General features: G+C 51.8%; 2 protein-coding genes across 7 annotated transcripts; one reads left to right on the forward strand and one right to left on the reverse strand.

Annotated features, from left to right (window-relative positions):
* Nucleotides 1–260: 260 nt before the first annotated feature.
* ARL10 (ARF like GTPase 10) lies at nt 261–8,935 on the reverse strand. Of its 2 annotated transcripts, none has more exons than XM_078853970.1 (4): nt 8,452–8,935; nt 6,403–6,571; nt 5,784–5,959; nt 261–4,960 (listed from the first exon to the last, which is right to left on the reverse strand). In XM_078853970.1, the coding sequence occupies exons 1-4, from the start codon at nt 8,716–8,718 to the stop codon at nt 4,784–4,786; spliced, it is 789 nt and encodes a 262-aa protein (XP_078710096.1). In that variant the 5' UTR covers nt 8,719–8,935; the 3' UTR covers nt 261–4,783. The 2 variants fall into 2 exon arrangements, with proteins under 2 accessions (XP_078710096.1, XP_073211270.2); XM_073355169.2 differs by having other exon boundaries at nt 7,916–8,538.
* KIAA1191 (KIAA1191 ortholog) lies at nt 8,697–23,675 on the forward strand. Of its 5 annotated transcripts, XM_073355165.2 has the most exons (8): nt 8,697–9,214; nt 10,474–10,554; nt 14,071–14,261; nt 16,143–16,269; nt 17,799–17,923; nt 20,204–20,310; nt 20,728–20,876; nt 21,683–23,675. In XM_073355165.2, the coding sequence occupies exons 2-8, from the start codon at nt 10,527–10,529 to the stop codon at nt 21,889–21,891; spliced, it is 936 nt and encodes a 311-aa protein (XP_073211266.1). In that variant the 5' UTR covers nt 8,697–9,214; nt 10,474–10,526; the 3' UTR covers nt 21,892–23,675. The 5 variants fall into 5 exon arrangements, with proteins under 5 accessions (XP_073211266.1, XP_073211267.1, XP_073211268.1 ...); XM_073355166.2 differs by lacking the exon at nt 8,697–9,214 and having other exon boundaries at nt 10,470–10,554; nt 14,002–14,261; XM_073355167.2 differs by lacking the exon at nt 8,697–9,214 and having other exon boundaries at nt 10,471–10,554; nt 14,007–14,261.
* The last annotated feature ends 492 nt before the right edge of the window (nt 23,676–24,167 follow it).

The raw sequence follows: 24,167 nt of genomic DNA on the forward strand, positions 1-24,167 counted from the left end.
TGTGGCCCCCTGCCCAATGCAGCCATGGGGCTGGATTGTTCAGTCCCCACAAAAAGTCCACAGGGTTTTGCTGCTGGCTGCTTCAGAACAGCAGCCCTGGGACTGGGAGGAGAGGCTGGCAGGGTGCTGCCTTTCCCCAGCGCTACATGTTTACCAGCAGGGACTCACGCTTGCCCTTATCTCTACCAGAGTGCTACCCAGGCCTCAGTGGGTGAGGAGCCAGATTAGTGAGTGGGGCACCCAAAAGAGCCACAGTCGTGTGAATTCATCGTTCCATTTACTATTGTACTAGTCATATTTAAACAGTGTGACGGGGAAATATTTAGTTTGTATAGATTATTCTCACAGCAAAATGGCTGACCAAGTATTTTTATCAACTGCAATTGGTTAATATAGTAAAAGCAGCCTGACTGGTTAATGAAATCAGTGTTTTCATAGCAGGAGCTGCAAAGAGCCACTTGTTGTTCCCCTGCCTCAGGCTGAATGTCACTGGCCCTAGAGAACACCTGCCCCTCCCAGGGGCTTTTCTGTGGTACTGCACGGAGGGACTTACTGCACAAGGCTCAGGCTTATCCCCTTGGTAACTGAGAGCAGCTGCCAGCCTTGAGTGCTACTGACCCTGAAGGCTCTGCTCACTCAGCCTGCACAAGATCCCCCTGCCTGTGCCCTTCTGCAATGCCAGCCCTGGGGTTGGCAGCAGCAAATGGCCTGAATGCATTAAAGTAGCGCTGCACCAGTGCTGGGGGGCCCTGTAGCTCCTCTGCCTGCACCCTGCCTCGTCCCCTAACACAAGGAGAGGGGAAGGAAGGGGGGTAGCAGGAAGCAGAGCAACTACGTGGCTTGGGGAAGAGTTGCTCCCCAAGGAGCACCTAAAGAGCTCTAGAAAACACCCCTCTCCCCTTCTACACCCATCTCCTGCTGAACATGGGGCAGGCAGACCAACCTACCCTTGGCCTCTTCCACACTCAGGCTGTGATTACAAGCCAGGGAAGCACCTGGTCCTTAGGCAGCTGGAGACAGGAATGGGCAGGTGCACCCTTCCTGTGTAACAGCAGGCACGTGCCCCTCCTTTGTCTCCCAGCAAGGCACGTCTCACTCCCACTTGCTTCTGGCAGGGCTCTCTGCCCCACACCTGGGGCTGCTCAGGAATGTTTCAGCCACTGCTGCTGGGGGTGGTTTACTCTCCCAGTGGAGCTTTGTTCCAGACACAGCATATGGGCCCAGTACAGGCCTGTAGGAGCCTCAACTGCCTTTCCTCACCGTGTGGGGGGGGGGAGGGGGTGAGTGCAGGGATGTACCTGTACCAACTGCAGACTTTTGCTTGGAGGCTGGACTGGCACCAGTGCCTCTGTCTGTTAGGCACCTACCCCATCTGTCCCTGCAGGGCGGACGGCTTGGGCAGCGACTGACTCCAGGAGCTTCCCCCTTTCCTGGGGGTTAGCAGCACAGGTGTCCCCTCACTGTGGCTCCCGTACCTGTCGTGGTTCACAGCCATGGGAGACACCTGCCTGCAAAGCTTTTTAAAGGGAAGGGAAGAGTCCCTGGGAGGCAGGGGAGAAAAGCTGCCCCAACTGGGCTCTCCCCAGCTCGCCGCCCCACCAAACTGTCCCTCCAAACTGTCCCAGAAGCTACCCTGGCTAGCCACCTCCAATGAGCAGAGCAAGACAAAAACGCCACCTCCTCCCGCTGCCAGCAGAGGGGCCAGTCTAACCCCGAGAACGTGGGCTCCCCAGCATGGCCAGACTGGCCCATTCCCAGCAGCAGTACATGTAAAGAGCTGCTGTCTCTTTGCAACTGTGAGCAGACAGGAGCGGGGCCCGGGAGACTCCTCCCTAGCAGAGGGCAGTAACTGGCCATGGGACAGCGTGGTACCAGCAGCCCCATTAATCCCACTGCAGGAGCCCTGGCCGCATGAGGGATTCTGCTCCCTTCGCACCATGGAAAGACAATTAGCAATAGCTCCAACTAGGGGCAGAACTTTTCTTGACCTGCTGCTCACAAACCGGGAAGAATTAGTGGGGGAAGCATCAGAGGATGGGAATCTGGGAGGCAGTGACCATGAGTTAGTAGAGTTCAGGATCCTGACACAGGGAAGAAAGGTAAGCAGAAGGATACGGACCCTGGACTTCAGGAAAACAGACTTCGACTCCCTCAGGGAACGGATGGGTAGGATCCCCTGGGGGGCTAACATGAAGGGGAAAGGAGTCCAGGAGAGCTGGCTGTATTTCAAGGAATCCCTATTGAGGTTACAGGGACAAACCATCCCGATGAGTCGAAAGAATAGTAAATATGGCAGGCGACCAGCTTGGCTTAACGGTGAAATCCTAGCGGATCTTAAACATAAAAAAGAAGCTTACAAGAAGTGGAAGGTTGGACATATGACCCCGGGAAGAGTATAAAAATATTGCTCAGGCATGTAGGAATGAAATCAGGAGGGCCAAATCGCACCTGGAGCTGCAGCTAGCGAGAGATGTCAAGAGTAACAAGAAGGGTTTCTTCAGGTATGTTGGCAACAAGAAGAAAGCCAAGGAAAGTGTGGGCCCCTTAATGAATGAGGGAGGCAACCTAGTGACAGAGGATGTGGAAAAAGCTAATGTACTCAATGCTTTTTTTGCCTCTGTCTTCACTAACAAGGTCAGCTCCCAGACTGCTGCGCTGGGCATCACAACATGGGGAATACATGGCCAGCCCTCTGTGGAGAAAGAGGTGGATAGGGACTATTTAGAAAAGCTGGATGTACACAAGTCCATGGGGCCGGACGAGTTGCATCCGAGAGTGCTAAAGGAATTGGCGGCTGTGATTGCAGAGCCATTGGCCATTATCTTTGAAAACTCGTGGTGAACGGGGGAAGTCCCAGATGACTGGAAAAAGGCTAATGTAGTGCCAATCTTTAAAAAAGGGAAGAAGGAGGATCCTGGGAACTACAGGCCAGTCAGCCTCACCTCAGTCCCCAGAAAAATCATGGAGCAGGTCCTCAAAGAATCAATCCTGAAGCACTTACATGAGAGGAAAGTGATCAGGAACAGTCAGCATGGATTCACCAAGGGAAGGTCATGCCTGACTAATCTAATTGCCTTCTATGATGAGATTACTGGTTCTGTGGATGAAGGGAAAGCAGTGGATGTATTGTTTCTTGACTTTAGCAAAGCTTTTGACATGGTCTCCCACAGTATTCTTGTCAGCAAGTTTAAAGAAGTATGGGCTGGATGAATGCACTATAAGGTGGGTAGAAAGTTGGCTAGATTGTCAGGCTCAACGGGTAGTGATGAATGGCTCCATGTCTAGTTAGCAGCCGGTGTCAAGTGGAGTGCCCCAGGGGTCGGTCCTGGGGCCGGTTTTGTTCAATATCTTCATAAATGATCTGGAGGATGGTGTGGATTGCACTCTCAGCAAATTTGCAGATGATACTAAACTGGGAGGAGTGGTAGATACGCTGGAGGGCAGGGATAGGATACAGAGGGACCTAGACAAATTGGAGGATTGGGCCAAAAGAAATCTGATGAGGTTCAATAAGGATAAGTGCAGGGTCCTGCACTTAGGACGGAAGAATCCCATGCACCGCTACAGACTAGGGACCGAATGGCTAGGCAGCAGTTCTGCGGAAAAGGACCTAAGGGTGACAGTGGACGAGAAGCTGAATATGAGTCAGCAGTGTGCCCTTGTTGCCAAGAAGGCCAATGGCATTTTGGGATGTATAAGTAGGGGCATAGCGAGCAGATCGAGGGATGTGATCGCTCCCCTCTATTCGACATTGGTGAGGCCTCATCTGGAGTACTGTGTCCAGTTTTGGGCCCCACGCTACAAGAAGGATGTGGATAAATTGGGGAGAGTCCAGCGAAGGGCAACAAAAATGATTAGGGGGCTGGAACACATGACTTATGAGGAGAGGCTGAGGGAACTGGGATTGTTTAGTCTGCAGAAGAGAAGAATGAGGGGGGATTTGATAGCTGCTTTCAACTGCCTGAGAGGTGGTTCCAGAGAAGATGGTTCTAGGCTATTCTCAGTGGTAGAAGAGGACAGGACAAGGAGTAATGGTCTCAAGTTGCAGTGGGGGAGGTTTAGGTTGGATATTAGGAAAAACTTTTTCCCTAGGAGGGTGGTGAAACACTGGAATGCGTTACCTAGGGAGGTGGTAGAATCTCCTTCCTTAGAAGTTTTTAAGGTCAGGCTTGACAAAGCCCTGGCTGGGATGATTTAATTGGGGATTGGTCCTGCTTTGAGCAGGGGGTTGGACTAGATGACCTCCTGAGGTCCCTACCAATCCTGATATTCTATGATTCTATGAATTGCTGCCTGCCACAGAAGAGCCTCGCTGCAGGAGCTCCTATAGCCCCTCCTCTGCCCCATCTCCTGCCCTTCCTGTGCCAAGAAGCACCCAGGGGTCCTGCCTACACATCCTTCATTTAGGTTTGTCAATTTGTCACTGGGGGGCTTGGGGATATTGTGTGTAAACATCACTGTGCCCCAGCTAGAGATGGGAGACTCCGCCCGTGAGCTGCATGGGGACAAAGGCTGTTCTCCCATCTCGCCAGAGATCCATGACTGGGCTGGGCCGCTGTGTCCTGAGAGCAGCATGTATAGATCCCAAGGGGGGTGTAACTGCACAGCATCTCCCCAAGGGAGCATAGAGAAGCCGATTGGGGATAGCAGCATGGGAGTAGAGTGGCTCTGGCCCCTGACAGTGCAGAGCCAGCAGTCTCCAGTCCAGCACCTCAGTTCCAGGCAAAGACGAGCAGCAGCAGGGTCAGTCCAGCCTGCCCGTCTCTAGAGCGTGAAGAGCACTTCAGAGCTGGGAGAGCAGTTCCACCAGTAGACTCTTCACACGCCGGATGCTGGTGGCACTGGCCAGCGCAGCGTGAGTGGCGCTCGTGGGCAGCAGGAAGAATTCCCTCTGTCCATTCAGCGTGTGCAGGGCCAGCTCCTGGTGCAGCTCAGCCGTGCTCAGGGCATCACCCTTGTCCTAGGAGAAACCAGGAGCAGCTGGGTTTGAGTGGTGTCACTCAGCTCCTTAACCAACCTGCAAAGCCACCATCTGCCTTAACCTATGCAGCTCCCCTTCCAACAGGGCTCAGCCACGGCAGGGTGGGGCAGAGCAGGGCCCTGCATGGATGGAGCTGCCAGGGCTCATGCCCATTCATTGTGGCCCCAGAAAGCGATGAGTCTGCACTTGGGCGTAGCTTCAGAGCCCAAGAACTGGAAGGGATCCCTGCAGCGTAGGGGGAGCGGACTGTGATGCTCAGAGGGCTGCAATTAGGTGAGCCTCAGCCCCCCTTTTTGCATTGAGGTCATTTACATTGTTGTTCTTCCCCTGGAAACCACAATTTAACAGTGGTGCCAGCTAGAACGCTGGAGATCTGAGTTATATGCTTGAACTAAATTCTGTTCTATACATGTTCTTATATGATGCTGAGCACCGGGATTTCCTCTGTCCTGGGCGTCTCTCATCCTCGCCCAAGGGGCAGAGTGTATGCAGGAGAAGGGGTTGTTGAGGATTTTCTATATGCAGTGCGTGCCGCACACACACACGCGTTAGCAAAGCCGAGGCCAAAGAAAGGTGCCCTTCACTTTCTATTCTACATTGGGTTTTTATACCCCTCGTCGCTGCAGTACTGGAGTGCTGTCTGAGCAGAGAGGAGGAGGTTTGTGAGGGTTCTTCATGTGTCCCCTTTTGGGCCCAAGCAGCCCTGCCTTAGGGGTCTGAAAATTCTTTGCTACAACTGCCTTGTCCCTGGCCAGCCAGAGCCTTACAAGTGCCCAGAGGGATGAGATGCTGAGATTCTGACCTGTTTGTTGGCCAGGACGACCAAGGGCAACCGAGGATCCTCAGCCAGCAGCCAATGCAGCTCCTGTCGAGCTGTAGGGAGGCGTGGCCCGTCTGAAGAGTCCACTACGAACACCAGCACGTGGGCCTGACTCAGGTACTGGTTCCAGTAAAATCGCAAGTTCTGGCTGCCGCCGACTGAGATATAAGGAGCCAGAAGTCATCTATGCAGCCAGCCCAGGAACGGGGGGTGGGGGGGTCAGGGGTGCATTTCCGAAGCTCTGCACCCCAGGCTTAAACTGGGAAGAAGACATGGGAAACGGGGGTGTGTGGGTGTGAAGATTTCTTAAATGTGTTTCCTGGGGGCATCAGGAAGGAGACAAAACTCCCTCTTGCAGTGGGGGAGAAGCAGTGCAGAGGGGCCTAGGCACCTCTAACCAAACTGAGAGGCACTTACTTACACAAGTGCTCTAGCCGCTGGTGACCAGACACGCATGGAGTCGAAGGTAATTCCTGGGCAGGCTAGCTCTGAGCATGGATTCTCCAGGTGGGCCAGCCCTGCGGACTAGTTTTAAAAGCTCCCTGCTCTGTGGCAAGAGGTCGGCCCTGCCCCCAACAAGGGAGCCCAGGGCCAGACTTACGCTCCAGCAGGTCGATCTGGAAGCCTTCTGCGTACACTTGGACTGAGTTGAAGCCCTGGGTGGGTGCTGTGCGGTCCTTGGCTGCCTCACTGGAGATGTAGTGGAGAACGCTGCTCTTCCCAGCTCCCTCCAGGCCCAGCACCAGGACCTGCCGCATGGAGAAATCCAGCTGCCAGGAGAGCAAGGGACTGGAATTAGAGCAGTGGAGCGGCTGATGCAGGGACCCTGGAAAGGGAAGGGCGTTCCCTCAGCTACTGGAGGGGGTGCTGCCTGGGCCAAGCACAAGCAAAGCAAGTGGCCACACGGTGCCCCATGTCCCCTGCAAGAACCACAATTCAACGTCAGCCCAGCCCCTGCCCGCATCTCCCTGCGCAGGGCCCAGTGCTGCCCGCTTGCAGCCCTGCAGTTGTAACCCCTGGGGGCCACAGGTTCTGGCAGGGGAGGACAACCAGCTTTATGCCTGGGGTCTAGCAAAGGACTTCCTGACCCAGGTCCCTCACTGAAGAGGTGGAGAGCAAGGAGGTATACCCACAACTTCAAATTGCAGTCTCCAGGTGAAGCGCCTTCCTCTCCCTGCCCCAGTATGTGCCTTGTGGGCTTGCCCTGACCTGGCACAACCTGGGGGCTCTATGCCGTTTCCATAACTGGAGGGGCGGGGACTGGGAGGAGGGGAGTTGCTGCAGTGGGGCAGGCAGAGGCGGGCTGATGCCAGCCTATAGCAACATCCGGCTGCCACATCCAGGAAGCAGCCCAACTCTCCAGGGGAGGAGGTATCCCAGGCTGCTCTGTAGTTAGCCTTTTGAATGCCAGGACCAAAACGCCAGCGTGTGGGGAGCAGGGCAGGCACCCAGGGGGCGGGAAACCCGGGTGGAAACAGGTGCCGTGTAAAGCCCTGCATGGTGGGGCTTGAAGAGGGGACACCCCATCCACTCCCTGACTCACCTTAGCTGGCCACCCAGCTTGTCTGGGTTGGGGGGGTACAATACAAAAAATTGGGGGGCACATGACCCCCCCCCCCCGCCCGCATCATCTCTGGAGGCAAAAATGACAGAAACAACTGGAAGGGGGCACACATAAGCTTGCTTGCCCCAGAGCTAAAATGCCGGGGGGGGGGGGCTCTGTTGGCTGCAGATAGGGCTGGCTGCGGGGCCGGGCGGGGGGGCTACATGGAGAACTCCGTGTGGAGGGCAGGGCCCCCCTGGGCTCCCACCGCGTGGCTAGTGCGGCCTCACCCAGCCCCGGGGGGCGCAGTCCCTGACCAGGCCCAGCCGGAGCTGCTGGCTCCTGGGGGAGAAGGGAGGTGCCCCCAGCCCTGGCAACAAGGCGCAGGGCTTGGCACCCCGCTGCCCCCCGGGCAGGAAACGGGGGGCGGGAGGGGGGGGGCAGAGACCTGCCGGTGCTTCTGGCAGGGAACGGGGCGGGGGGGGGTCTCCAGCCACGTGCGCGGCCCGGGACCCAGCGCCCCCCCCGCCGCCGCCGCCCCGGTCCGGCCGCGGAGCGCCCCCGGCTTTACCTGCCCCGCGGCCGGCGGCGGCCCCCAGCGGCCGCCGCCGGGGAAGTACGTCCTCCAGGCGATGAAGAGGAGCGAGCCCAGGGCGGCCACGGCGGCGCCCAGCGCCAGGCTCAGGTGTCCGAAGGCGCCGGGAGGAGCCATGGGGGCCCGGGCGGGGCCGGCTGCCCGCCCGCCCGGCTCTGACAGGGGCCGCGCCGCTCCGCCCGCGCCGCGCGTGGGAGGCGAGGGGAGGCGGCGAGCGAGGCGCTTCCTCTTCCTGTTCGGAGGCCAGGCGGGGCGGCCGCCGTGGGCAGGGCCGCCGGCCGCGAGTGGGGCTCGCCCACGCGGGGGGTGCTCGCCGTGCCGCGGCTGCCACGGGCGGGTCGGCGCCGCTAGGAGCCTCGGGCTGCCCACGCGGGCTGGCGGCGGCCACGCTCGGACGTGCTCAGGGGGGCTCCCCCCCCCCACGCGTGCTGGCGGCGGCTGCGGGCGGGGCGCTGCTCCTCAGCTCCCCCCGGCGCTGCGCTTCGCCCTGCTCACGCCACGCCGGGGCTCACCCAGCGCCGCCGGCGAGCCAGCCACGAGCGGACCGGCTCGGGCAGGACCTGCCCTTCCTCGGGGCCGGGGCCGCTTCTGCGGCAGCGTCGGCCCCGGGCGGAGCCCGGCTGGGGGAGGAGACGGAGCGCGGGTCTGACACGTGCTGGGTCACGCGTGGGCGGCCCCACGTTCCCAAACGGCGCGGCCTTAGGGACGGCCCCCAAGCTCTTCCTTCCCCTCGCTCCGCGGTTCTTAGCCTTTTGGCAGCGGCAGCCCGCGAAACCCATTCACGGGGGGGCGCGGGGCCCTTTGGAAAGCGGAGCCCCCCAGGGCTGCCCGGAGCGGAGCGCTAGGCTCCCGTCCCTCGCCCGTGGGCCCTTAGCCCGGGCATTGGAGCGAGGGGCGGGCTCAGGCGGCCCGCGGCGAGCGGAGTCTGCTGCTGCGGAGCCCTCAAGAAACGTGCGTGGGCACGCAGCGCACAGCCCCTCGGCCACAGGGCGAGAACTACAATTCCCGGCGCGCCTCACGGCGGCCCGCGGCCTCCATCTTGCAACCTGCGTCACCGAAGTATCGCGGGACCGTAGCCCTCTACACGCTCCGCCCCCTCCCCCCCATCGCCGTCGCTGCTGCGCTGGGGCGAAGGGGAGGCTCGGCCGGGCCCGCGCCATGGAGCCTGCGGGCCGCCCTGCCCCGCGCCCCGCCGCGGGCGGCCTCCGCCTCCTCCGGCTGCAGTGCGGGCCGCGGCCCCGGCCGGCCTGTTAGCGGGCGGGCGTGGGGGCCCAGGTACTGGGGGCTGCGGGAGGGAGGGAGCTGTGGGGCTGGCTGGGGAGGGGGCCCGGGGGCTGTGGGGTCGGGGAGGGGGGCTGTGGGGGCCGCGGGCGGGGAGGGAGGGGGGGTTGCGGGGGGGCCGCGGGCGGGGCGGGAGGGGTTGCCGGGGGGGCCGCGGCGGGGCGGGAGGGGTTGCCGGGGGGGCCGCGGGCGGGGGGCCGCGGGCGGGGAGGGAGGGGTTTTGGGGGGGCCGGCGGGAGGGGAGGGAGGGGTTGCCGGGGGGCCGGCGGGCGGGGAGGGAGGGAGGGGTTTTGGGGGGCTGGCGGGCGGGGAGGGAGGGGTTGCCGGGGGGCCGGCGGGCGGGGGGGCCGCGGGCGGGGAGGGAGGGGTTGCCGGGGGGCCGGCGGGAGGGGGGGCCGCGGGCGGGGAGGGAGGGAGGGAGGGGTTGCCGGGGGGCCGGCGGGAGGGGGGCCGCGGGCGGGGAGGGAGGGGTTTTGGGGGGGCCGGCGGGAGGGGAGGGAGGGGTTGCCGGGGGGCCGGCGGGGGGGGCCGCGGGCGGGGAGGGAGGGAGGGAGGGGTTGCCGGGGGGCCGGCGGGAGGGGGGGCCGTGGGCGGGAGGGAGGGGTTTTGGGGGGGCCGGCGGGAGGGGAGGGAGGGGTTGCCGGGGGGCCGGCGGGCGGGGGGCCGCGGGCGGGGAGGGAGGGGTTGCCGGGGGGCCGGCGGGAGGGGGGGCCGCGGCGGGGAGGGAGGGGTTTTGGGGGGGCCGGCGGGAGGGGAGGGGGGGAGGGGGGGAGGGGGGGTTGCCGGGGGGCCGGCGGGTGGGGAGGGGTTGCCGGGGCCCGGCGGGCGGGCCTGCCCGAGCAGACCCGGGGTCTCTGGGCCCCAGCCTGTCACGCGTGGGCTGCGGCCGGGCCCCTCTGCTCCGCGCCCTGCTCCCCGGGGGCCACGGCTGAGTTGCCCCGGGGGGTGCGGCCCGCTTCACGCTCCCCCCCCCCCGCCCGGGGCCGCCTTGTGTCCGGCGGGAGCTGTGGGGCGGTGGCGCTGCTGGCGGGCGCGGCCTCTCGGCTTTCCGGGCAGGCGGGTGGCCGTGGGCGCAGGGCGGGTCACACGCCTCCCCCAGGGGGGTTGCGAGGAGACCCGTTGTCATCCTGCAGCCCCCCAGTCCAGCCTTCCCGTGGGCACTTCGAGTTCGTGTTTCATAAGATGGTCTTGGTCATATTTACTGTAGCCTTGGTGCCTTTTGCAGATAAAAACATTCTCTGTTGATTTATCAGGTAACGGGAATCGGTTCTGGATTTCCATATAGAGGAACATCTGGATTACAGTCATGGCTTCAAGACAACCAGATATTCCTGGTAAAACTAATTCTTTCCGGTAAATTTTAGTCTAGTCACCTACGTGATTGTTAGTTGTGAGAAGACATGGTTTTATGTAGGCTCTCTAGTCTGGATCAGGTGTATAGCCTGGTTAGGGTATTTGGTGTCCAGTTGAGGCTAGTGTGTCAGCTTTTAAATAGTGCCACTGTATCAGTGCTCCTCCCAGTGAATTATTTCTATTGTGTCAGGGCCTCACGATGCAGGTGCTGTACAAATACCTCTGAAAGACCTTAGGGTCTAAACCAGTGGTTTTCAGCCTATTTACTGTTGTGGGCTGCATATGCAGCTCTCTGTGTTATGTGGGCCAAATCCACACAATATGTATGCTACCAGTATGGCCCTGAGGATGTCACTTGGGCCGCAGCTGTGGGTTGAGAACCACTGATTTAAACTATTCTGGTTAGTGATTGCCTCAGTCATGACACTACTGATAGTCACATGACTGCTTTTGTCAGAGTTGGCTGCTGTTAATATGACATGACAATTCATTAGCAAAGTCTAGAGAATTTGTCATACTCCTGCGATGCAGAAGAGGGTATGAAAGATGAAGTGGGGAGGTGTTAGGAGTGATGTCCTCCCTAGTATGTGCCTTTTGTGCTCTCCAAGCTGGGATATCTAGGTCTGGTGCAGCCTCTCTCTCACCCCACAGCTGCTGGAACTTATATTCAGTGCTTTCCATAGACCCTGCCAGTGGCCCTATCCCTTAAAGCCATCCAGAGACTGATGTTAATGTTCCTTCCCCATCCCACCACTGTTTAATCAGGGAAGATTTGTGAGTAGATTTGTGGAGACCTGACAAAGTGTTGTATGTTTTCGCTTCACCTGAGGGTCTGAAAATAGCAGCTTGATTGTTTGGCACTAATTTATGGGAATACCTGATCACATAAATAGATCTTGTAAGAATGCATGCTACTTGCAAGCTCTTTTTTGGTAGAACAACCTTCCAAAATATGTAAATAAAATCAGATCCTGAACTTCAGCAGTGCTGTTGGATTGCACAAATAAACTCCTAACTGTATGCATCTGATGAAGTGGATTTTAGCCTACAAAAGCTTATGATCAAATAAATTTGTTAGTCTATAAGGTGCCACAAGGACTCCTCATTGTTTTTGCTGATACAGACTAACACGGCTACCACTCGGAAACCTCTCACTTTAGAACCATTATTGGTTTAGCCACATAAAAAGTTGTCAGTCTTAATCTCTCAACTCCTGGATTGTTTAGAAAATTGAGCTGCTTTTTTACCCAAATCAGACTTTGTGCTCCTGTTCAATGGCAGTCTTACCACATAGATTTTCTTTAGTCATTGGTGAACTTTGCGTTTTAGCCCACAATATATGTAACTGCTTAACAGATTGCTATGTAGGGTGATGTGGCTTGAAGTACTGCTGTTAACTGTGACTGACAGATGCGAAGCAGTAGTTATGGGTAACTTACTTTGTGATTAAAAGAAAAGGAGTACTTGTGGCACCTTAGAGACTAACCAATTTATTTGAGCATGAGCTTTCGTGAGCTACAGCTCACTTCATCAGATGTTTACCGTGGAAACTGCAGCAGACTTTATATACACACAGAAATCATGAAACAATACCTCCTCCCACCCCACTGTCCTGCTGGTAATAGCTTATCTAAAGTGATCAACAGGTGGGCCATTTCCAGCACAAATCCAGGTTTTCTCACCCTCCACCCCCCCACACAAATTCACTCTCCTGCTGGTGCTAGCCCATCCAAAGTGACAACTCTTTACATAATCAAGTCGGGCTATTTCCTGCATAGATCAAGGTTTTCTCACATCCCCCCCCACCCCCATCAGGAGAGTGAGTTTGTGTGTGTATGGGGGTGGGGGGGATGTGAGAAAACCTTGATCTATGCAGGAAATAGCCCGACTTGATTATGTAAAGAGTTGTCACTTTGGATGGGCTAGCACCAGCAGGAGAGTGAATTTGTGTGGGGGGGTGGAGGGTGAGAAAACCTGGATTTGTGCTGGAAATGGCCCACCTGTTGATCACTTTAGATAAGCTATTACCAGCAGGACAGTGGGGTGGGAGGAGGTATTGTTTCATGATTTCTGTGTGTATATAAAGTCTGCTGCAGTTTCCACGGTAAACATCTGATGAAGTGAGCTGTAGCTCACGAAAGCTCATGCTCAAATAAATTGGTTAGTCTCTAAGGTGCCACAAGTACTCCTTTTCTTTTTGCGAATACAGACTAACACGGCTGTTCCTCTGAAATTTGTGATTAAAGTGTCACATCAAATCTGATAGTTTGGAGTGAGGCTAGTAAAACCAAAAACAGCTCCTAGAATTTTGCAAAGGCTGCATAATTCTGACTAGAGTGTTGTCACGGAGTCCCAGGGCGATGTTCTGGAACTGCTCCCTACAAAGCCAGTCAGGACTCTGAGGAAGTCTCCTTTCTGGGAGCAGATTGTCTGCAGGACACACAGCTTCCACCTTCCTGGGTCTGACCTCGGAGCATTCAGCATCCTCTGCCCCTCCCTGTGCTTCCCACAGCGAGTCCGCCCAGGTGCCCAGGCGGGGCTCCTGGGGAAGCCAGAGGGTCCTGCCCCCCAACGCCGCAGTCAGACATGACTCTCAGCCAGCCAGTAAAACAGAAGGTTTATTAGATGACAGGAACATGGTCTAACACAGAGCTTGTAGGTGAAGAGAACAGGACCCCTCAGCTGGGTCCATTTTGGGGGGCAGTGAGCCAGACAACCCCATCTGCACTTCACTCCATGTCCTCAGCCAGCCCCAAACTAAAAGTCTCTCTAGCCCCTCCTCCTCTGGGCTTTGTGGGCCAGGAGGTCACCGGATTCCTTTGTTCTCCAACCCTTTAGCTCTCACCTTGCAGGGGGGGAAGGGCCAGGCCATCAGTTGCCAGGAAACAGGGTATCGGCCATTCTCTGTGTCCAGACCCCTGCCCACACCTGCCCCCTAGGGCTCTGCAACGATCATACACCCTCATCCCACCCCCTAGAGACTTAAGAACTGCCTAGGGGAAACTGAGGCACCCCCACACTATTCAGAGGAAACATTAAGAACAGTCCTGCTTCGTCACGAGTGTCTTATAGAGGAGTATTGCAGCTTATGTCTCCTCAGTCTTGCAAGCACAGGCACTTCTCCAACAAGTTCTAAAAATAGGGTTGTTTTTTTCCCACGTAGAAACCTGTTCTTCCAAAATAGTGAAACTTGTACTAAGGATGAACTGCTTTAGCAACCACATCAAAATATCCCCAAGGTAACTGCCCATTAAAAGCCCCTTTTTAGACTACAGACTTTACCGGTCGTTTGGGTAGCTGCTTAAGACAAACTTCATAACAGGTGCTTCCAGCACCAGTCTCATTTTGGTAGTGGGTTTTACTGTTGTGAGCTGTACCTTGTCTCTGAAAAGTTAATAGATTCTTAAAGAATCAGTGTTTTTAACCAGTACAGAGATAATCCCGTTTGATATGTCCAAGATGCATCCCACTGTGAAAGCTGCCATCTTTGTTCTTAGCTATTGAGCATGGCTCTGGAGGGCTTCTAGGAAAGATGTCCTTGCCTATTGGAATGCATCGTCGGGCATTCAGTTATGATGATGCCCTGGAGAATCCAGCACCGATGACTCCTCCCCCTTCAGATATGTGCTCCAATGTCCTGTGGAAACAGCCAGTCATCCCAGAGCGCAAGTACCAGGAGCTTTCAAAGGTATGCACTCTAGAATGGGTGAGGAGATGGCAGGGAGGTGTCTGCTAGATTCTAACTGGATGAAAACCAGGAACTCTTCTGGATTAAGCAAGTGACTACTACTTTAAGGTGACCTGCAGAGGTGGATCAAAACTGGGAGTGTTTTGATCAAGGACAACTTCCTGACACTTTGCCATTAGAAATGTAGTTCTTGTGCAGCTTGTGAGTCTGACTGGAGGAGTGGTTAAATATCACAAGAGAGAGCTCTCCAACTGAGAAGGAGGGACCTTTGGTCAGAGTGCTACGATAAATCTTGGCCAACACTGACTTCACACTAAGGACTAACACAGACCTTCTTTCTCTGAAACGTCAACTTCAACAAGCCTCCTCCTTAAACTCAATACATATCTTCTGAAACCTCCAGCAAAGCCAGAGCTGACATTCCTGCCCCCCCCCCCCTCCTTTTCTTTGCGTGCTGGTAGGGAAATAACTTTTCAGGCTTTCTTTCATCAGAAAGAAACAAAGGCATAACTCCAATTGCTTACATTTTTTAAAGGCATCCTGCAAACTCTGAAGAGTATGAGTATGTCCTCTAAAAGAAAAGGAGTACTTGTGGCACCTTAGAGACTAACCAATTTATTTGAGCATAAGCTTTCGTGAGCTACAGCTCACTTCATCGGTTCATCCGATGAAGTGAGCTGTAGCTCACGAAAGCTTATGCTCAAATAAATTGGTTAGTCTCTAAGGTGCCACAAGTACTCCTTTTCTTTTTGCGAATACAGACTAACATGGCTGTTACTCTGAAACCTGTCAGTATGTCCTCTGTGATTCTGTCCACTTAAGCAAATGCATAGTGTCTGGTGACCATAGAATGAATATGCTCCAAGAACTTGTCTAAATGAGAAACTTGTGTGGGTGTTAAGATGTAAATTTAAACTGATACAGTTAAATCAGTGCAAATGGCATGTGTCTGCTCTTTGCGTATAAGAGCAGCTTATTTGGTTAACTAGCTCCATTAGGATCAGGTTTAATTAAGCTGAAGCAAGTCACACTTATACTGAAATTCGTGTCCATGCAGTCATTTGAACTGGCTTAACTGTATCTGCTTAAACTGGTTTTTATTCTGCCAGTGGAACTTCCTTGTGAAGTTGTCTTAAGCTGGAGCATGGTGTGTAAAAATCAGTGCCCAGCACTGAAGGCTATTACCTTCTGTTCAAGCTGCAAGAATTGTTTGTCATTTCAAAAGGTGCTTTCATTTTATAAAGTAACAAATTAGAATCCAGCAGACACAGTCCCCAGAGTCTAGTTAAGAATGGCAAAACTTTGGGTGTAAGCTACCTGACTAAGTTTAGAATGTCTTAAAACCAGTATAAAGTATTGGAGTAGGGCCTAGAATAATAACATTAAAGTTTGAGCTCCATGACTTATAAGTGGATCTGATCTCTCTAACTAGGATGTTGGCTAGCAACTTGAGTGCCATCTATCAAAGAATCTCCTTTCATGGAGAAAGACCTGCCACATGTTTTGGTCAGATTGGGCCCTGAGTGGAAAGAGAAGTGGTTGGTTCTAGTTTCGTCCCCAGTGACCTTTACCATTCAGACTAACAATCTGCTGGCTGTGAGCCCAGTGCTTTCCAAATCCATATGAGAATGAGTGCCTGTTGTCAATAGATAACAGGAATGTCCTATCATGAAGGACACGAAAATGTCCATTTCCTTAAGAACATTGAAGTGCCAATTATGATTAGTCTTAACTCTTAAGCAGTGCAAGTTGACTTTTTTGCTTAACTAGTTATGTGTTGGTTAAAGCCCTGTTGTGATGAGAATTCAGGGAAGGGGTGTAATGCTCAAGAGGTAACTTTCTCCCCTTTGTCTTAAACTGTACCCCACTTCCTCTGCACAGGTTGAGGAAGGGGAGACTAGCATGTATCCACCTGTCATAACCCCCTCATCTTCCACTGAAAGTGTGAACAAGGTCCCAGTGGTGAAGGCCAAGGCCACTCATATCATCATGAATTCTCTCATTACAAGTAAGAACTCTGATGTATTTGTATTAGGCTACTTAATAGATATGGGAGTGGGGTATGTGCTGAGATCACATGCAAGTCTATGGTCCATTTGACCAGATTTCATGGCCTAATTCTTCAGCCAGCCTCAAAACCATATAGACCTAATATGTGTAGGCTAAAACAATTTTTGTGCACTTGAGGGGGCCTCACAAGCTTTGTAGGTGCACTAATGGAAAAATGCAGGAAACTCTGCCCTAAATCAAGTGCTGGATGAATAAATCTGAAACTCTGTAAACTTTCTTTCTAGTGTTGGAACTGGGTTGGTGATGGAGGTGTGGAGAAATTGTTTTTTTCCAATTAATGTCTGCTGCAGTGTTTTATAGTCTTATTTTTGTTACAAGGATCATGAGAGCAGGTGCTGCCAGCTGTCACTTGTTTGCTTATTAGCTCATTCTGTTTAACCAGTAAGTGATCTTCAGTTGTACCAGAGCGAAGGGGAGGATTGACCCATCAAACTGATAAGTACTTAAGTATAACTCACTGGCTTCATGCATTCATGGTCAGCAGTGTGGCTGTCTTGAACATGAAGAGAACTTTGTGCTTTTAACAATGAGGCTTTAGAATGAGACTGGGTCTGTAGTGCAGCAAGATCTGTTCCATCCTTATGAGTAGATGCTAACCACTAGGGTGTAACTGTCACTGGATCTTACTTTATTGCTGCCTGGCTAGCTAAAGCTCAAATGTTAATATTCAAGCAGTACTTCCAGCCCTGTTGGGTTTGTCTTAGCACAGCGTTCTGGAAGTTCACAAAGAGCACGTTGTAGTTGTCTTTGAAGCTCTTTTATAGAAAGCTGGCAGACCTGAGCATCTTGCTAAAAGCAAGTCTTACGAAAACGTCAGCAGTGAGGAACCTAGTTCTAGCTGAAGTGTAGCTTCTGTACTACTTTAATGATGGACTGGCATTCTGTAGGAAACTATCAGGTTCTCAAACAGTTCTTTCCATCGCTTAAGACTTTACCAGTAGTTATAAATAAGAATTAAAACCTTCAAAAACCACTAACATTTTTGACAAACTTTTCTGAAAGACTGCTACATTAGCTGTTCAGAACACTTGAGTCTGAAGTAAAGAACTGGCAGCAATACTTGTGTATATGGAGTTTGGATGCATTGGGATTATTCTAAGTGGTTATTTTAACTGCCTGGGGTTTTAGAAATATTCTAATTCAGGAGCAATGCTAGCTTTCACCCTTCTGGCTGAGATGTGCTTGTGACAAGCCCCGTGATTTGGGAGCAGTCTTATTGCAGAGTTCCAAGTTGTTGTTCTGTTTACTTAGAACCCTAATGACTAACATGTCTTTCTGATCTGTTGAATTAGAAATTGTATCCCTCTAATGTGTTTGTCACATTCGATCTCTGCTGACTCATCACAATGCTAAATTCTGGATCATGGAAACTCAGTTTCTCATGCTGCCTCTGTGTTTCCCAGAACTGCATACAGGCATCTGTGTTTTCCTCTGGTTTGTGTGAATGTCTCATCTCGTTCATTCTAGAGCAGACTCAGGAGAGCATTCAGCGCTTTGAACAGCAGGCAGGGCTAAGAGATGCTGGATACACTCCCCACAAGGGCCTCACGGCTGAGGAGACAAAGTACCACCGTGTGGCTGAGGCACTCCATGTAAGACATTTGTCTCGTCCTCTGCTTTGGCTTTCTTGTAGTTTGTGTGCTGCTTTACCTCTGCGGGACTCAAATAGCCCCTAGAATTCGGGAAGCGTTCATGGAACTGTGTTGGGGCTTACTCTCACTGTTCGTAGAACTCTGTATTGGTAACAATGGCTGGATTTTTCTATTTAAATAGCCCGTCTTGGCTTTGTTTCGTAAGTCATGCATTTCACTAGTGTTGCAATGACTAGGGACAATCTGTGGTTTCCCCAAAATTTAACTCTCCGATTCTAGTAGGTGAGTCTTTAGTATGTAAATAGATGTAACTGTCTGTTTCAGTATCACTCAAATCACAATCAATTGTGAATCCTTCTTTTCAGTGCCGCGATCCACCCTGAAGATAAATTACCCTTTAAAATTGTAAATTTCTGTGAACCTGTCTGAGGCTGGACATGCCATCCTGCCATGGCACTGCATGTGTTCAAAGGGATGTTAATACTTCTTAAAATACATGAATAAAGCTTCAGGGTGGGAATACAACTATCACCAATTCTGGCTTTCCACGATAACTCAGTTCTGCTTCCTGCCTTTGTACAGACTCCTCAGCTACCTCCATTTCTGTTGCTCTCCTGGGCTTGTAAGAGACAAGCTGTCTTCCAGCAGTAACTCAGGGCTGCTCCGCTTCCTGCCTCTCTCCTTCTGAAAACATGAGTTTTAGCTGCTCTAACTACTTTGTTGCTCGCTTCCCCGTCCCCTCCAGAAAAGAAGCCAGCAGGCTCCATTCCCCTAGGCAGCCTCTACTTTGTAAGGGAACAGATCATTGGTTTATTACATTACTGAGATGCTTGTTAATGTTGAAATGTGTAAAAGGTGAGCAGTTTCATCAGCTGAAGTGCATGATTTGCAGAACTCCTTCCTGCAGCAGTTCACTTTAGTAATCTTGAACTTCTCCTGTAATATTTTTCTTCAGATATCATGGGCAAATAGAGTAGAAAATACTCCCCTCCCCAATATAGGGTTAGAGATGTCTGTAGTGACTGATAGTTCTCCTTCACAGTTACTAACGTGGAATGTCACACTCTGCCTCAGGGATGCAGAGGCTGGCAGATGAAACTTGCGTAACTGTGTAGTCATTCTGGGCTGAATGCATTTCTGCTTCTCTTACGAAGCACTGAATTGACTCCTCTCCCGTAGTCTTGGCTTCAGTGTGTTTGACTGTTAGACTGAACTATCAAACTTCATTACACCAAAAGTCAAGAATGCAATAGATGTGAGTGCAGCTTTTCTCTGAGAAGTGACTCTTCAAAAACAAACCACTGTGATCTCATTTTCCACTTCCATATGAAGCCTGCTCAGCTTACAAATAAAGATATGTTTGCTGCCACGGCAATTAAACAACCTGGGAAATCCAATCAAACTGTCAGTCACCATTAATATTGTGGTATATTCCAACTGTAGAATTGTCTGTTTTATACATGCCAGAATAGAACACAGGTAACTCTCTTAGATGTATTGACTCTACGGTGCTCATAAGAGTAAAGCAGTAGCAGTCTGTCTCCCTGTGGTATCCAAGGTGTCATAGAATCAGATGAGGGGAAAATTCCTGAGTCCCTCTTCAAACCATGACTGCCCTCAAAGATCGCTTTGTGCTGTCTGGAAGGACTTGAAATAATCTGGTTGGTGTGCACAGGGTCATTGACATGTCTCTTGTTTGTATAGGCAGGAAAGCATTTAGAATCCTAATGCTGACATGGCTTACAAATATTAAACCATGATAACCCATTTAGAGGTAGTAACTAGATGAGTTAAATGCGTGAGGCCACCTGGGTCTTGTGGCATCTAGCCATGACAGTGCTATTAGGATACAGATGTTAATAGTTCTCTGGATGAACTAGCTTCACTGCAGATTCAGACTACCTCTTCCTTGTAAATGCCAATCACGATCCTAACAATGCACTAACAGAGGACAGTATGAATCCAAAGAGTGTATGACTTTGAACTGTTACCATTGGCTGCCTTTAGGCTGGAGTAGATAACTCAAGACCTTATTCCAGAAATGCTCTGGTAGCAAAACTATGACAGTCTGAAATGGGGAGCTCTTACTCTGTTGAATACACTTTAACAGGCACTCTTGCATGCAGACCTTGTAACACACTAAGCTATAACTCCTGTTATACTATTCCATCAATTAAAGGGGAAGTGGCATGCTTATGCTGAAACCGGCTATTCTTTACTCCTAACCCTCTTGTTGAAAGGTTTATATTGATTTTGTTTTCCTCTTGCCCTTTCTAACAGAAGTTAAAGATGCAAAGTGGAGAGATGGCCAAAGACGACAAACAGACATCTTCCACTCAATCCACTCCAAGCAGCACCCCCCACTCTTCTCCCAAACAGAAACACAGGTACACTCCCACACAGGGCAGTCCCTTGCCTCCCAGGAGGAGTTGGTTTCCTTCAGGCCACTTAAAATCAGAGTTGCAACAAATAACTTTCCTGGCCAGCACTGGAGAACTCAAATCTTATTGAAGGGGTGGAGTTCAGAGCCTCCCTGGATTCTCTGTAGGAATATTCAGCTCTGAATGTTCAGACTGACTAGATTAGTATGAGAGCTTCTAGAACTCCTTGTGGGTGTAAATTCTTTCTACTGGGGGTGGGCAGACATGTACATGTCCATGGATATAGGGAAATGACTTTCAAGCAAAAGGCCTATTCATGCTTGCTTTGGGAATGGTTGCTTCTGGTGGTCCCATGCTGAGAAAGACTAAACTCATGTTTCTCCTTCCAGTTGTTAATACTCCAAAATTATTCTTTTCCTCCAGGGGTTGGTTTAGTCAGGGATCCTCCAGTTCTATCACTGGCTCAGACTTGGTCCCCATGGATTCAGATGGTGGGGACAGAGACAGAATATCCTCTGAAAAATGGAGCCTTTTTGGACCCAGAGCTGTCCAGAAATCCACTAATGACCCAGGTATGTGCCCTCTAGGAGGAGAAACCTTCTCAAAAGCCGCCAGAGGTAGCGGGAGATGACAGTGCAAACACTTAATTCAGAGAGCGGGTCACAGGGATGACTTGTAACTGTGGACCAGTGTCGCCGTCGTCACTACCCCCAACTCTGACTATTCAGTGGAAACTAGCGCGAAGTGGCCATAAATAGACTTCCATACACACTCGGCTGTGTTATGTAATGGCCTCACAGCCTTTATTGGTAACTGCACCTTGTGTTGCCCACGTCTTGTCTCAGTGTCTCAAGCTAGAGCATCTTGTGGATGTGCCAGTGGAAACAGATGACTGGCAGGTGGCCACTGTTCTCTTTAGTAACAGTATTGACACTTCTGCAGCCTCTCCCTGATGGCAGGGGCTGCGCTTAAGAGCTGCGTGGATGGTAGCCTGCCAAATATATGGCACCACGCCTGTCGGCAGCTAGTTTTGAAATTGTCATCTCTGCTTCTTACATACCAGGAAGAAGCTATCTATAGGTGTGACTGTCTGTGCTGCCCTCCCAGAGGTTTGGTACACTTCTGCATGGATCTGTGAGGAACATGCACTGTAGGGCACTAGCTACACTCCAGGGGAGCTGGGAGGGAGAACAAAGTGAAATGATTCTTCTGTGTGTGCCTTACATACATCAAGGCAAGACGTTAACCTTCAGTTTTAAGAGCAGCTTCCTTATGTTGCAGACCTTGATATGTGAATGTTCTGTAAAACCTGAGTGAACTGTTCAGTATTTGACTCTTTTTCCTGTTGCTTATCTGCTGTAACAACTTCTTCCCTCAGCGGCCTTTACCATCCAGTCCTATAAGGGTGCCCAGAAGCCATCCCCAATGGAGCTGATCCGTTCCCAGGCCACCAGGATGGCAGAGGACCCAGCTACCTTCAAACCACCCAAGATGGACATTCCTGTTATGGAGGGAAAGAAACAGTCGGCACGGTCCCATAACCTCAAACCCCGGGATATGAATGTGCTCACTCCCACGGGATTCTAGGAATATCGTTGCCTCCAAGGAAGGATGTTCTTGGTGTCTTCATAATGGATTAAAAGATGGTTTTAGGGTATGCTTCCCAAACCCACTCTCCTGCACAGTTACCTTCGAAAGTCCATCTTTCTTCCACGTCAGAGCACCAATGAGACAGAAACAAGATCTGGAAAACAACTGTCACTGCTTCTGTAGTGCAGCCTGAGTTTCCTGGTTTTTTTAGAAAGTTTCTGTAATAGCACCAAGTCCATATAAACCGTCCTGTATCAGTTGCAGTCCTATCTATCTGTACAGCAAGATTCCACTGGGAGATGTGCACTGCTCTAGAACCTGAAAATCCCCACCTTGTTGGGAGGCCTCTTCCTCAGCATCATGCTGTGCTGAGGGCTGTCCTGCCCAGCTATGTTCTAGGCTTCTACTTCTCCTCTGCTCAGTGCCCTGGTCAAGTCGCCAGAAGGACAACATGCTTCTCTCTAGGATCTAGACGACACCAGCAGCTGGTGGCCTTGTGCTAGAGACCAAACATCTCCAGCCAAGCCTGTCAAGAACTGGAGCATTCACTGAGGTTCTCTATCAAGATTCCCTTACATAACTGTCTAGCTCCCCTGCTTTGTAATGTCTGCTTATAGTAGTTCCACATCTAGTGTTTGTTTCTTTTTGGGTTTCTTTGTTTAAAGGGTAATTGATCCATGAACAGTGACCATTCTAAAGATCGGCCCTTAGTGTTAAACTCTGTTGTGCAGTTCTGTACTGGTGCTTGGTGGCAGCAGGGAAACTTTTACTTCTGCTGTCAAAGGGCTTCATTTTCCAGTGGGCCCAGAGAAGGAAATGGCCAGAGCTAGTGTGGCTTGAACTAAACCCTTCATTTTCTTCTCAGATCTTTGCATGGTGACACCATTCTGCTGCTTTCAGTGGGGAGCAATGGAACTACACTTTGTCTCTAGGGCTTTGTTTTGGAGATCTAGTTGTATCTTGTAAGAGGTACGTGTGGAGGGGATGTAGCAGTTAGAGAAAGGGACGTGGACAGTCCCTCTTATGTAGGATCTTTATTTCTCAACATCAGATTCATGCTTGCAGGCATTGAGGGGGACTAAGGGAGAATTTAATCTTCAACATTCCTCCTGTGCTCTGGTAAGACTTAATATTTTTCTTAGCCTAGATTTATACACATTCATGGGGAACAGTCAACACGCACCTTCATGTCTCTTCCTCCACAGAAGTGGGGAAGAAACTTCTAAGCAGCCTCTAATTCACCAAGCAATGGAAGGAGGCTTAGTGTGAAATCTCCATACTTGCCCTGTGGCAAACTGGTCACTCCAGAGTCTTTACATTCCTTGACAGGTACTGGCCTGAACTATCCTTTCCGTAGTGGTCACTGTAGCAGTCAGATGGCATGTAAGGCCCAGTCTTGTTGCAGCCAGTGTTAAAAGCCTCTTATAGTGAAATGTCTTTCCTTGGAGCTCCACAGAGAGGCTATGTCCTGACCACACTGCAGTGGTTAGCTCATGTCCCCCTCTTTGAAGAAACGTGGTTTGTAGCACAGCTTCATTTCAAACTTCCTCACTAATGGCAACACCTGTCACATGTGTTGCATTGATAGCACCAAGGACTCCTTCCCTAGTAATCAGTTGTCATTATGGATTGGAAGTGTGTGTGATCAGTGGTAATCGGATGACTTTGGCTTCCATTAATTTATTTGTGCAGTTTGTGCTCAGTCCTTTTTTTTTTTTTCTTTTTTTTTTCTTTTAAATGTGCCTAACTGTTACATGAGAATAAAAGCCCTTGTGAATGGAGACCTGTGGTGGGTCTTGCAGCAGCACAGCAGGTAAAGTGCCGGAAGGAAATAAGAACACACCTGAACCCCAACCGGGCGCTCTGCTCTTTGCTGAGTAACTCATTAACTTGTCTGTGTCTGATCTGTGACATGTAGGCACAAGTTCGGTCACAGAGGCATCATTTTTTTTTCTTTTTTTGCATTGCAAAGTCCATTGCTGTGTACTATCCTTTCTTGGAAGGAAGATAGTGGTGTGTAGTCTGGGCCCGAAGGGAGGGGGTGCTGCTATTTCAGAACTTACTGAATAGAAGTGCTCATGAAACCAGAGCCAATGGAAAGCCATTGGTGGGGGATTTCCTCACGTTCTTAAGCTGTACTTGGATAATGTGCAGCTCCCAGGCAGGTAAATGGTCATTTTCCCCATGCCTGGGGAATAATGTGGCCCTCTCAATTTCAGTAAGTGTAGCCAACCTCCTGGGAAATATGCTAGATGGTTATCTAAGGCTATAAA

The sequence above is a fragment of the Lepidochelys kempii genome, chromosome 8, assembly GCF_965140285.1.
Source record: "Lepidochelys kempii isolate rLepKem1 chromosome 8, rLepKem1.hap1, whole genome shotgun sequence".
Taxonomy (NCBI): domain Eukaryota; kingdom Metazoa; phylum Chordata; order Testudines; family Cheloniidae; genus Lepidochelys; species Lepidochelys kempii.